We start from the raw sequence: 14,623 nt of genomic DNA, 5'->3' as shown, positions 1-14,623 counted from the left end.
TTGTTTACCGCTTTCATGGTTGCCCCATAATGATTTGTTGATGTTTGTAAGTAAATATCAGCCAGCAGCAGTTCGCGACGAGTGTCGAGGCCCGCTCCGCACTGCGCTGCGTCGCTCTGGGCCGGATATGAAGCCGGACCGTTCATTTGGCAAGCTCGACATTATTTCCGCACAATCACGCGCTAAAATATTTCCTTCGTGTTGTATAAACCCGAATACAGCGAGGCGCCTAATGCTTGTCCCATCAAGGTGCGCTTACAGCGAGCATTGAGTAAATGTCTCTACTTCCGGATACTCTATAGGGAACGCGCCGAGGTGTATATTTGCTTCTTTAGCACATAAGCTTGATTTAAACTATCACAAACGAATGTGATTTCGATCAACAGGAAGACTACGCGTAAAAAATCATCATAATCATAATTTTGTAAATGATTATTTTATAGACAGCGAATATGAGACTTTTATATGATCATTTTACACTTTTCTGTTTTTTAAATTAAATAATTTATTTTTAATATATTTGATGTATATTTTCTTAATTTAGTAAATATTTGTTTAGGTGTTAATCCCCCACGAGGCAAAGCCGTGATTGCCATCAGTAATCAAATTAAGGAATAAGGTGAAAATAACACTTGGACATCGATTAAACACACAAAAACATATTTAAAAAGATACAAAAAGATATTTCCACCTTTGTAAACAAAGTTTAATGAAAACAGCCAGTTTCCTTATAATAAAAAATAATCTGTCTTAATTATGAAAGGAAGAAGGAAAACTCAGCGTTTGGGGACGTATCGCTCCGTGCTCATCAGCGGCCTGCGCGCCGCGACTGAGCGCAAACCCGGCACCCGACACATCTGCGCGCGACATCGACTAAATATAATCTAAAGTAAACACAACCAAAAACCTATCTTAGATAGTACCAGCTCACTTAGTGCGTAAAAATCCTGCGCACCCACCGTGCGCGTGGGAGTGTGGCCGAGTGGGCGTGAGACGCGGCGCGGCGGCTCCGAGAATGAACACGAGCGAATACTGAGCTGTGATTCCAGATGTTTTATAACGCGAAGCCAATAATACAACCCGCGGGGGGTCCGCGATACTGCCAATAGCTTGGACTTGGAAACATTATACTCGGATATGCAATACGGTAGCAATATACAGAAGAATACGGTATTACCCCGACACTCGGTACTTCACCAAGTCGTCGTGAGAACGTCATAGACTTGTTACTTACTTTATTACTTTTATGCAACTATAAGCCGGTAAATTTCAATGTACTTTCAAAATAATAATAATTAAATTCATCAGCGATTAGTGTCCCAGGCATGTCATGTCTGCCTGTGAAGCGTACACTAGCATGCAGAAAACGTACTACAGTAACGTAGAGGCGTGAGTATGGTCATACAAGTGTCTAATCTGGTCCTGACGCGTGTTAGGCCCGCGGCGGCCATCTCCGGCGCCGTTGCCGCCGCTCGCCGCTGTGCGGGTGCGTGGGCCGCACGTGTCTAACGCACCGGCTTCCTGATTACCGGCTAATGGCTAGCCGCAACGATCCCTTAACTACATCCTAATTACAACGAGCGGTTGTATGTATGCCTTGTTATAGTAAGATTGATGATCCACAGGTATATATTAAGAGATGTATAAAGCAAGCAAAAGACCTGAGAGCAGGGACCAAAATAGTAGAAGTATTATTTATAATATACTTAATTTGAATGAAAAAACATTTTTTGCCCTCATGTTTTTCCTCGAGTATATACAATGCCGAACCACGTGACGCCGCCGTAGAGTGGAGCATCTAAAGTGGCAGAAATAGGTCCAAATTTTAATAAATCATACGAGTTTGTGCGGTTCCTGTAGGCACTACTACTACTCAGCATTTACCTTGGAGGATAACGGTTGCACACGAAAAGCGAACTTAAATCAGCATCAGCCAGATGTGTAATCAAGTGTTTACAAAAACCGCGCAGTTGTAGAATTGTAAAACGTTAGACTTGACGTTATGTAGTGCATAAGCGAAGTCGTTGTGTAAATAGGTTGGAAATTGTAATAGAAATTAATTTGCAGGTTTGTGACAAATTTTCGTCACTTGGCCACGCACCCAGTTATTATAGATTGTTTATTTTTTTAGTATTTGTGTTTGTATTTAAAATATTTATAATGTAACTATGATAATTAGATAATCTAACTTGATTGTTTGTGTAACGTTAGCGATTTTTATGTGCGTCTTATTATTGTTATCTATAAGAATTTTCCTTTTTTTTAAGAAAGGAGCGTATGCGATGGTACATAAATGTGCAACACAGCAGGTAGCGGCTGTCGCTCGTTAATCAACTAATTGATTAGTCAATCAATAAATGTAATACACAGTCTTCGCATTTTGTTGATTATACAGCGGTACCTAAAACGAAATCTAAACAATTGGTATAAGACGAAGTTGTCGGACAAATTACGATATTTTTGTATGGTTAATGGCTGTTCAAAATTAATAACTGAAGCTTGTGGATTTCATTGCTTCCGTAGAGGGAATCTTAACTTAATATTATGAACTCTGTGTTAATTTTATCCTTCGCCACTGCTAACAACCCTGACCTGCGTCCCGCGTCGCGCCAGTGGCGTGAATGCGATGCGTCGCCCGGGTGCCTCTTGCGAATTCGACACTATTTGAATCAGGTACATATTGTGTATGGAAGTAGATTTGCCGGCGTTCGGCACAGATATGTAGCTGATTGTAGCTCTTGTATATTAGGTAATACAAACATATGTATATACTCCGGACTTTGCAGTAAGTTCCCGATGATTTGATGTTCGCGCAAACTATGACGTATGACTTATAAACTGCGCGACCGCAACACTACCTCGAATTCTTTTGTAAACCATACAGCTTGTCGATGCTCTAGGGTGGAATCTGTATGCCTGTTTGTTTTAAGTTAGTACTTCGGTTTAGCCGCGTTGTGCTTGTGATTTAGCCTTATAGGCTATAACAAAGATTCACGGCGATGCGCGGGGACCGCTTACGTAGCGGGCGGTGACGCCGTGCGCTTTGAAACTATCTCATTACAACACGCGCGAAGAATGCGGTCGCTTACACACACACACGCGCACGCACACAGCCGCGCGCGCCGACACCTGCCGCTCGCAAACTCAGCAGAAATTTAAGTCACTACTCATTCGGCCTTTACATAACATACTGACGGAGGCAAGCAAATTAGGAATAAGTATTATTATGATTTGAAATGAATAAGAGAAGACACTACGGCATTCGATCGACATGTTGGCGGAGAGTTGAATTTCTGGTTGCATAACTTTTAATTGTAAATAATGGATAATAGACGTACTTAAAACATAAAATGTTATTGATTTTTGGAGCATATAGTCCCGTAGTGTTCAAGGTCCGATGTAGCCCGATCCAAAAATGTACTGGTCCAGCTTACCAATGGATAGCGGTGCGATACATTTAGCTCACAAGCATAATTCACACGTGGAATTACAATTATAATTGGAAGATTCAGCATCCCAACCATGGCAACGGTTCATCCATCAAGTTTCGAAGCACGGGAAATGCTTTAAGGAATAACATATACCTGTCACATATCATAACACAGAGAGAACTCGCTATGCGCGGCGCGGCTTCACACAGTATACATCATACTCCGTACAAAAGACATAAACGCGCTCCACACTTGCTCTATCCGCATTTTACCCGCCCCCCGCCCGGCTAACCGTGTTTATACGTTCAGCAAGCACACAACATGTGGAGGAGAAAGAAAACACACTGCTTTACGTTTTGACCAATTTATTTTTTGGTTCAACAGCCATTCTAAAAGGGCAAGACAGTCATCGGTTCACTCAATAAACATATATAACACAATGCACACTGCATACGTCACGTGTCACGCCTCACGTGACACGCGGCACAGCCTCACTCGGCGTCACGCACTCGTCACAGGAAATACAAAATAATACTGGTTAATAAATATTCAATACGTGAATACATTAAAGCTCGATGGCGGGTCCAGTCACTCGTCACTAGTGAGTCGTCAGTTTGCACGAAAGTCTCAGCACACGGTCTCCATGGGCACGCGGGGCGCGGGCGCGGGCGCAGCGGACGCGGCGGCACCTAGTGCTGGAGCGGCCTGGGCTGCCGGCGCGGGTGCCTGCGTGGTGTGCGTGAGAGACTCGCCGCACGAAGGCAGGTGCGTGGAAGAGTGAGTGGCGCGCGCAGCGGCTCGCTCGGATGCGCCGGCGCAGCACGCTGCCGCGCACCGCTTTAACGCCGCCCACGCGTGCGGCTGGCACCCCACCACTAGGAAGATGAAGACGCCCTGCAGCGCATTCAGCAAGTCCGTCGCGTACCACACGTATTCGGGACCGCCGGCTGCCCATGACACCACGTCCGCGCCCCACGTCACGCCCATCACCACCACCAGCTTGGCGCACACGCGGCCCAGCGCGGCGCGCTCTGACGTGGATTTAACCTCGTCACGGCGCCACAGGCCACACGTCAGCTGTCGCGTCGTTGAGATGAACAGCGCCAAATTCACCAGCAGCAGCACGCCAACCGGTCCGAAGAAATACACCAAGATCTCCATATCACCGTAGAACCAACAGCGCTGCACGGCGAAGCGTGGGCGCAGCAGTGGCGCGGCGGTGGGCGGCAGGTGGTCGAGCAGCGCCGCCGCACCCGCCACGACCAGTGGTCCACCCCACGCGTACACCATGTACACGCGCAGCCGCCACGCCTCCTGGCCGCGCTCCAGGCTCGTCGGACGGAAGTCGCTGCGCACAACATACAACCTCAATGTTCACATTCTCAACTACACTACGTAATATACAGGCAGGACTACTCACCGGAATGTCCACCAGATGTTGAAGCACATCGTGTTGAGCCAGAAGAACGCGGACAGGAACAGGAAATGCATGCACACCGCTGCACCGCACATGTGAACAAAACGCACTCGTTACTCACATAAACACAAACTCGAGCGATAGTCGTCGACAACCGGATCCTCACCTAGCGCACGACACAGTGTGGGCGGCACCCGATCTGCGGCGAGCTGTGTGGCCGCGAGCAGAACATCGCCCAGCATCAGGGCCGCCACGTAATGAGTCTGACAGCGCCAGTGGAGCGCGTGATGAGCGGCCGGCAGCGCGAAGCCAGCCGCCAGCGTCGCCGCCAGGAACGCCGCGCCGACCGCCAAACCAGCACCGTACAGTGCATGTCGCGCACCCCTCGCCGGCGTCGGCGCCCGCGCTGCCGCCTCGCACGCCAGCACGCGCGCGCCGGTTTCGCCGCGTACCGCATCTGCACACCACGCGCCCGCCTCGAGCCGCGCGCCTCCCGCACCACCCAGCTCCAACGCGCCGTCGGCCGCGAGACGAGCGCCCCTCAGCGCGCCCGCCACCGCGTACTGCGACCCTGCCGCACAAGCCGGCCACCCGCGGCCCACAGTGCTGCCGTTGGCGAGCGCCGCCAACTCCTCCAGCGCATCGGCCGCGAGAGGCTCGTCGCGCACGCAATGTGCGCCTTCCACCGCGCGTCCTTCAGAACAACACTTCGAGGGCGCTCGCGGCACGTCCTCGGCACAGACGAGCGCCGCCGTTACGTCGACACAGAACCGCTCCAATGGCAACACACGCACCTCCCCACGAAGCAGCATCAAGGAACCGTTGTTAGCGAGTAGCGCGTAGGAGCCAGCGTGGTCGGGGAGAGCTCGGAGCTCGGCGCAGCCCGGTGGAGCTGCCTCACCGACGCGCCAGTGCGAAGGCACTCGGCCACGTTCTAGGAATCCGCCACGCGCCGGCGCATACACTAGCGGCGTCCAGGTAGGCTCGTCGGCGGCGGCGGGCGCGCACGCAGCGGCGCTCGCGGCCGGCGTCAGCGCGAGCGCATCCAGCGCGTCAGGGTCGAGGCGGCGGCCGGACGGGCAGCAGCGTGGCACCGCCAACGGCTGCGGCCGCGCGCCGCCCGCCGCCGCCCACACGCTGCACGCAGCGAGCAGCGCCAACACCAGCACCATGTCGCGGCGGCTCACCGCTCGCGCCGCCATAACTCACTTTTCTTCGCCATTACCATCACTGTTCACAGGTCTGTAGTATACGTTTACAAAAATACCACAATATTGTACGCTTTCGTTTCGATGAACTACCCGTGTTCTTAGTGGATAATTTTTCAACACAGGACACACTGTTGATAATTCGTAAAATCTATTTCGTTTCGACAGTACAAACACGTGGTTATTCACTTGGCGAACGAACGACGCAAGCTTCCACCTCGGGAGATATCGCGAGACTGACGCGTCGTCCGCGCTCCGCGACGGCGGCGGTTGCGGCCGGCGTGCTCCCCCCCACACCGCCCCCCGCACTCCCCGCCCGCGGCGCTCAGTGCCCACCAACTCTCTCCGCTATAAGATGCAAGTGCTCTGCATTCTGCAACAGCTCCGTAATGCGTGTAGATCAGAAACGATCAAAAATTACCACACGGCATTAAAAATCTTCATTGATGTATGGAGTTTGATTATAATTCTTAAAATTCAGCAGTTATCGGGTTTCATGAAAAAGTACTAAGTTGATACTGCTTATCTCTTTGATTTTGATAGGTACCTATTCCAGACAAGACTTTTTACTTTCAACATGCTTACCTATTATTATATTCTGCATATGAATTAGAATTATGGTTATGTGAAAGTTAGTTTTACCGAGTGGATACCTATTTCCTTATTTTAATAATGCCGCCAATAATACCTACAACTCCAAATGCTTAATGAAAAACTGCGAAAAACACACCAGTATAGGTTTATTGGCCCACTAACCTATTGAAGTTGGAAACAATGAGAGATAATGCGAGTCTGTGGGGCTGGTTCCGTGAAGACTAGCCACCTTCAAGTCTCCGCTTGCATCAATTCTAGCTAATGCAACCTGCCGCTGGGCACTGGCGAATACCAACAGTAAATGCTGCAAACGGCAGATGATCGCCCCGAGAGGACATTAACACCAATAGTATATGATTTATCACTGCTAATGCCATCTAACGGCGAGTCTGACGATGCGCATCGCACTCGACACCGCGCGCCGCGACACCACTCACTCAGGCGCCATGACAGTATCGTTTTAGTTCAGTAGTTGACAAACTATATTCTCAAATAAAATGTAGATGGCATTACTTCTTTTATTTTTTTTTTTGTATTTTAAATGGAATAATTATGTACTATGTAGAATATACAATAAAAATATTACATTAAGAATTTTCATACAATATCTGACGAGGGCGCCATCTTATACAGTGTACTTTGCTCAGCTTTGGTACCTCAAAGCCTAGCAAGCCTAGCTCTTGCGTCCCTACGCGTAAAATAAGCTATTTTGTTTTTAGTAGGTTTATCAAAATATTTCGGCATTAAAAATCAACATGTCAAGGAACAAAAAAGAGACGCAATTATGTTTGTGACGCCATGAGGAATTACAATGTGCGTGAAAAAAAATAAAATAAATACACCTACAACGTGCCCATTCTTGCACGTTGCAATAATTGGAATATGAATAGTTTGCCCATTTTTAAGCAATGTACTGATTTCACAAATAAGCTTTTCCTTTTTATTTGCCATTACATACCTATATAATAATTGTTAAATTCGAACACAGTATTACAATACCCTATTGTTACACTGATCGCACGTCGACCGTCGGCTGCCATCGTCCGCGACGTGCTAAGAATCAATTATAATTACTGCAGCGCCGTAATTTCACAATGGATAAAGATTTAGAATCATGTGTAGGTGATACAACACTAGAGCTATGTGGGTGATGCGAATGTCGGAAGCACCGCTTCGTCAGTTTCTGTCCTCAAATAGCAGCACACAAACAATTGGATAGGTCTAACTTTTATTTTCTGAAATGATTACATACTTGATATTAATTTTTTTAGCTCCCCCAAAATAGGCGTCGGGGGACCGTGAGGCAACAGTCGGCACACAAAGGAAAATAAAATTTCAAAACTAGTAACGAACGCACAAATGAAACCACTGGGTCTAGAACCTGGGTTCCTAACCTAGGGATAATTACCCCCGTGGGGGTAAATCAGCTATTTCACGAAGGTAACAAAGAACCTAATTTTAGGATCGTAAAATAAATAGTAACAGAGCTAACATTAGAATTGTAAGGCTAATTGCAATTAATGATAAAGATGTTTGTATGCTTGTATTGTTTATTTTGATACCATTTTGAAGGCGGAATAATATTAGTTTTCCACATAGATCACGGGGGTAACAATATTGAAATGGTTAGGTTAGGTAACCACTGGTTTAGAAGCTTAAAACGACTAAAACTATTAAACTCAGAACCACTTTCTTACCCGATTTTGAAAATTCTTTCACTGATAGGAAGTTGCATTACTCTTGAGGGCTGCAGTGGCGAAGGGCCTATATAACCCGATTCCTGCGACTTCCCTTTATGTAGAATTTCTATAGAATCTAATTATCATTAGAACGATTTGCAGACTGCTTTTATGCATATTAGTACCTATGTATTGTGTGGCTTCACTTTCGGAAAATTTCACCTTTTGCCACTGGAGTGCTATTAAAAAACACTATACAACGCCATCTATTTCAATTATCTGATTAAAAACATTCTTTTATCTCCCATTCGATCAAATTATTGGGGTATAAAGTACCCTACATGTTAATTTAGGATATGGTCTATCCGCGTGCCAAATCCGTTCAGCTGTCTGCGGTTACGGCAAATAATGGAATCTTTAAAAAGATTGCACAGCTTTCTGCACATAACGCTATCTATGAATTACTGCGACAAGAACACGGTGAGACATTCATACCAAGAATGGTCTTGCACGCGTGCGAAACCACGAGCAACGCTTAGTGTTATCTTCTATACTTATAATAAATCTGTAGGGAGGTCAATTCTGTACATGAAATATATTTCTAAAATAACTATCAGGGGGTGATTAGGGATCGATACTGATGCCAAAAATGCAATTAGTAAAATTTTTGTCTGTCTGTCTGTCTGTGTAACCGTTATAGAAACAAAAACTACTCGACGGATTGTAACGAAACTTGGTACAATTATTTGTCATACTCCTATGCTGGTTATAATATACTTTTCATCACGCTACAATTAATAGGAGCAGAGCAGTTAAGGGAAATGTTGGGAAAACGGGAGAAGTTACTCCATTTTTTAAGCTTCCGTCGCGTGTGCAACCTTAATGGTTAAAGCTACACAGAAATCATGTATGAAGGAAATGTTCTCCTTAAAATTATGTAAAAAATATCCCACGACAGCATATGTCTATCTTTTATGGTTGACTCACAATAACACGTGTAACTCCCGATAGCTAAACAGTTCGAAGCTTTCTCATTATATTTGTCTACTCTTACGTTTATAACACTCTCAGTCATCCCTAATTAAAAAAGTTTACATTATTAAATATTCCATAAAAAATAATCATAGAAATCGGTATAGAACCACCAAAGTTATACATGAGATGCGCTAATAATAAGCCATCATACGTGAATACTGAATCATGCTATAAGGATTATTTCTGTATATATATAAGGTCGCGAACGCACAGGCAGGCGGCTTGCTTGGCACCTAGAGTCTAGCGAATCACCTAGCGAGTAGCTTCGTAAAACGAACATTATCGAACGTTCGCGACCGGCTCCATTTTTGAAGTCCGAAATCCACGCGGGCGAAGCTGCGGGCGGAAGCTAGTATAAAATAAAAGGCAAATGTTAAAGGGGTGGTTCGTATATTAAGTGGTATCGGGGGCGGGGGGCGGCGAGGCGTCGTAGCGCGGCGGGTTGGCCCACGGGTCGTACCCCAGCACCGACAGCATCGGCGCCAGCTCGGCCATGTCCGCGCGCACGTCCGCCGGGATCTGCCCCACCCACTTGTCCAGGGCGTCGAGGTTCACTGGTCGCACCACCTGGTCGGACGAGCGCTCCACGCTGCAATAAATATACACAATTTATAATCACTACTAACTCTGCCATTGAGTGTGGAAGTCAATGCAAGCTAGCCATGTGAAATACTTGGATAGCGCGACGCCGTTGGGCTGGTTGATGTAGCGCTCGTGGTGCATGACGGCCTCGTCCCAGGGCAGATCGAGAAACGCTAGGATACGGTGCAGCGTCTCCCGCGGCCACAGCACCAGCGACTCGTAGCGGACCATCAGGCAACGCGTTGGCCCCAACGACTTGCACTGTTGGTACATCAGCTCTACGGCATGATTCCATTTCGTCAGACACTGCCGGTAGCTCGTCAAGTCGAAGCCAGTTATTGTCACCTGCGATCATAATTCACATTACATTACAGGACGTCGCCGTCGGTGACTCAAGTAATAAATCGAATTTAAAAACGCACTTTGCGAGTGATGATAGAATGCACGGTAGCGCGACCATCGCGCACCATAAACAAGAACTTCGCATTGGGAAAGAGCTCTAGAACGTAAGTGCCCATCTTGAGTACGAGCGGGTCCTTGTTGCAGAGTCGCGGCGCAGGCTCGCCGTGGCGCACGATCACTTCCAGGCAGAATGCAGCAATGGCGTTGTCGAGGACCGCGCGGGATACTCCCGCCTGTTCGAGTCGCACGCTCTCCTTCTGCGAGCGCGCCCAGTGCTGGCGCATCTGCAGGATACGCGGCACGACGCGCGTCTCCTGTCCGCAGCGCACGTCGCCGTGCGCGTCCAGCATGGCGCGCATGAGCGTGGTGCCGGAGCGGGGCACGCCGCCGATGAAGATGAGCGGCAGGTCGCGGCCCTCGACCGGCGCGGCGAGGTCGCGGCGCGCGCGCCCCGCGCGACTCCCGTGCCACGCCCACACCACCAGCACGGCCACCGCCAGCGCCGCCGCCAGGCGCCACCGCGCGCCGCGCCACATCGCGCCGCGCCTGCACCCCACACATAAACATCTTACCACAATACACATTATTAAAAACTCCAAACCCAAATTATTAATAGACAAAACAAAAAGTTATCATGAATGTTTAATAAATTATTACAAACTATACTTTATACCTGCTAAAGTATAACACCTGTAAATTGTAATGCAAAGTTGTTTAAGTAAATGTTTCAAATGATATCTTCGGGCTATAAGCAAAACTGTGTTTTCAAATACAATGTCTTTAAGAGTGAGCACCCATAGTTTGACCAAAACAGCAATTGCATGCCATGAAATTATCAAAAGAAGATTCCACATTATGAAAATATTTAATAGCGCCAAATAAAGTGCAAACACTATTTATTACAAATATATAATATTATGTTATGATACATCATACAACTAAAATAGAGAAATAATTAACTAATATTTTCGTTATTTTTAAAGTGTTTTTAAAAATATGATGTATATCTAAGAAAAACATCAATGCGTACAAATATATAAAATGGTCACCCTCCAATGGTGAGGCTCAAGATCCAAACCACCCGTGGTTAGGGATTCAAACTGATCTCCTCACGGTAAAATTATTATTTCTCACACCACAATTATTAAGTTTTAGTTTTAACGATTTTAAGGTGTAATATATATTTTGCCGGGATAGAAAGCAACAAAAACTAATTAGTTCTACTTCTTACACTTAACGGTCTAAATTCTAATATATATGTGAAATCACTAATAAAAATATAGATACAGAAAATCATGGCATAAACGCCTTCCTTTTGGAAAGATACACAATAAGCATGTAGAAGTACACTACACTAGTCACGGACTAATTTCTACTATATTACACATTACTTTCTAACTTTTAATTAAACGAAATGCGGGTCATAAAAATATCGCAGAACCGTCAATAAATAGAATGAATATGACAATTTACAAACACCGCAAATTAACACCATAATGAATTATGAGGTTTGATAAGCGTAAAAAGTGACAACAATACATAATCGGTTGCCGTGAAGCCGAGCAGGCTCGGGTTCACTTTGCCTATAATCTTCCGCACGATTCCAACGCACACTGTGATAGTAGATCACATAAAGTCTTAGAAAGTGCTGCCATCTGTCTAAAAACATACTACGACGTTATATTATTATTATTACCTTGCGCCTGTGGCGCCATAATTTGATATTGTTAATGGGGAATTTTTAGGGAAAAAGGTTCAAGTTGCCTGATGTAACGTTATTTAAACATTGTTTTAACTAATTGATATTGTTTATGTAAGCAAACAACAGGCAGATGGCTGATGGATATTGTCATTATTAGGTTGTCATTAATGTACCTAATAAAAAAAATAAACTATTATTGTTATTCTTAGCCTAGTATTTTCTAAAATAATAATTTAATTATTTAATATATACATTGTTTAGTACCACCCCAAACCTAAAAGAGATGCCAGTAAGAATCGGGTTGTATGGACACTTAGCTACTGTCATGTAGATTGAGGCTTCTTTCAAAACCCATTATAAATTTTCATGATATTGTCGGAGCCTAAGCTATTCCTCTACATTAACAAAGTTATATTGTGATTAGCAATAACTGTAAAAATGTCAGAGCATTAAGTGCCATGTCTGGGTTTTGTTGTTTTACTTAATATAATGAATAACAAACATAATGTATTCCAATATTATGAATGTTAAAAAAGAGCATATAAAGCTGAAAGTAAAGTAGGTACAACATAAAACTTATATATTTGTACGCTGACGCAACAGCAAACCATAGTAAACAAATTATGTATTACTATAACACCTGTAAACTAAGTATCTATGCTTACAAATAAATAATTTGATTTGATTTGAAAAGACCTAATGTTCGACCACACTTGCTACAATTTACAGCACCACCAGGAGAACTTATAAATATGGGACTAGTAAAATATATATAATGTCATACTCATTACACCTGATGACCTTATAATTAAATGAGTGATTGCCTGATGCCATTAGTCATTATATATATATATTATAATTTTATGATTGAATCTTTCATTCTACTATTTTTTTTCAAGTTAATGTGGTAAATCCATGCAACTACTCTGGATATAATGTTTTAAATTTCGAACACCTCATGATTTACACCAGGAGTGGCCAACTTGGTAAGACCCAAGATCTACTTTTCACTGATGATACTCTGAGCGATCTACCAAGCTACATGCATTTTGAAATCTTAAATGAAACAACACAGTTCAGTGCACAATTTATTATTATTTTGATTAAAAAATTATACAAGACAATGCGTGCAGCAGTTAGTTATTAGGTATGTTGCGCGATCTGTTCTACGTATTTATATTTTTGCCTTGCCACGATCGACTGAACTTGTTGTCGCGATCAACCAGTCGATCGCGATCCACCGGTTGGCCACCCCTGATTTACACAGTAATATTATCTAAGAAAGTTGCTTATTGTTAGTGCACAAAAAAATGTTTGAAACAAACAGTTCAGATCAGTGACCACAAACTTAATTATATGTCTCACATCTACATGCCATTAAATAATGTTACTAGTCAATTTAAATGCACTTAGGTGCACCACCATAATACATAAAAATTACCCATTAGAAAAAAAATACTATTTATTTTGCATATCCCAATAAAGACAAGTGATTTAATATCTGGTAGTGTATCTATACAACCACTTTACTAAAATATAATGTATAATAAAAATAATAAACATTATGCCTAAAGGAATGGTTCAAAGAGGAGTGACACCGTGACTACAAACATTTTGAAAGAGCAGGAGTATACACTTACGGTCACTAGCAGTTAAAGGGTGGCTGATACTACTAAACAGATCCTGTAACAAGGTACCAGTGACATCTCCTGAAACTACAGTACACTGCACCATATACAAGTTATTTGGCAGCCAACCTGCCCTCATGACCTGTCTCCAGGCATTGATCTTTAATAATATTGTAGCACAAGTTGTACATGTTTTAGCTACCTTTATGTGATTATTTTTAAGGGCCTCTAAACTGCACACTAATACAATGTGCTCATAGTTTAAAGTTGCGATGTCGACCACGGTGGCTCGGCACACAGTCACCAAACATTTGTTGTAGTATATTCAACTGCTCCTCACAAGAAGTCCTGTCATTACTCATGAGTGTTCTCTACCTTTCACTGAGCAAATCAAATGTATCTAATCGACCGTGCGACGTGCCATCGAGAGACTACACTAAAAATATCAAAGTTACAAAGAAGTAGTACGAAACTGAACAAACACCAAATGCCTAAATTGAGTTTTTTACATGGAATGAGCAAACGAACTTCATGAAGATCACGCCGCTTCGGGGACAGACACGACAACAGGCCACTTACCTACATGAATAATTACGTTTCAAAAACGAATTGCTTTATATCTTCGCCGCCGACGCGTGTATTTACACAAAAAATTTATTTCCTTGCTCCACGTACACGCCACACAGTGAATACAGGGCGCTCTACTGGACTAAGTATAATAACCAAGTAAAATATTAGAAAACAATGGCAAACTATAAAAAAAGTTATTTCTATTATTTATTTGGTTATAAAGACTAGAATATATTAAATGATTTTTAAATAGATGGTTACTCCACTTTTAACGAATGTAACACGGATTTGTCAATAAACTGTGACAAAGACAAAATGTGACAACGTCTGTCATCTGTCAACTGTCAACGACCGCAGCGCTGCGTTCGTAAGGCT

General features: G+C 44.2%; 2 protein-coding genes across 2 annotated transcripts; both read right to left on the bottom strand.

Moving 5' to 3' along the window:
• Nucleotides 1-3,779: 3,779 nt before the first annotated feature.
• On the bottom strand, nucleotides 3,780-6,312 carry LOC115448065 (probable G-protein coupled receptor Mth-like 1). The gene is made up of 3 exons (XM_030175366.2): nucleotides 5,015-6,312; nucleotides 4,852-4,930; nucleotides 3,780-4,779 (listed from the first exon to the last, which is right to left on the bottom strand). Exons 1-3 carry the CDS (start codon nucleotides 6,048-6,050, stop codon nucleotides 4,059-4,061), a joined length of 1,836 nt encoding a protein of 611 aa, XP_030031226.1. The 5' UTR covers nucleotides 6,051-6,312; the 3' UTR covers nucleotides 3,780-4,058.
• Nucleotides 6,313-9,737: 3,425 nt separating this feature from the next.
• Nucleotides 9,738-14,578, bottom strand: LOC115448064 (protein-tyrosine sulfotransferase). Its single transcript, XM_030175364.1, has 4 exons — nucleotides 14,258-14,578; nucleotides 10,369-10,894; nucleotides 10,038-10,291; nucleotides 9,738-9,953 (listed from the first exon to the last, which is right to left on the bottom strand). Exons 2-4 carry the CDS (start codon nucleotides 10,882-10,884, stop codon nucleotides 9,758-9,760), a joined length of 966 nt encoding a protein of 321 aa, XP_030031224.1. The 5' UTR covers nucleotides 10,885-10,894; nucleotides 14,258-14,578; the 3' UTR covers nucleotides 9,738-9,757.
• Nucleotides 14,579-14,623: the final 45 nt, after the last annotated feature.

The sequence above is a fragment of the Manduca sexta genome, chromosome 17 (genome assembly GCF_014839805.1).
Source record: "Manduca sexta isolate Smith_Timp_Sample1 chromosome 17, JHU_Msex_v1.0, whole genome shotgun sequence".
In the NCBI taxonomy this organism is placed as follows: Eukaryota; Metazoa; Arthropoda; class Insecta; order Lepidoptera; family Sphingidae; genus Manduca; species Manduca sexta.
Note: the sequence above shows the minus strand (reverse complement) of the source record. Positions and strands in the feature narration are given on the sequence as shown.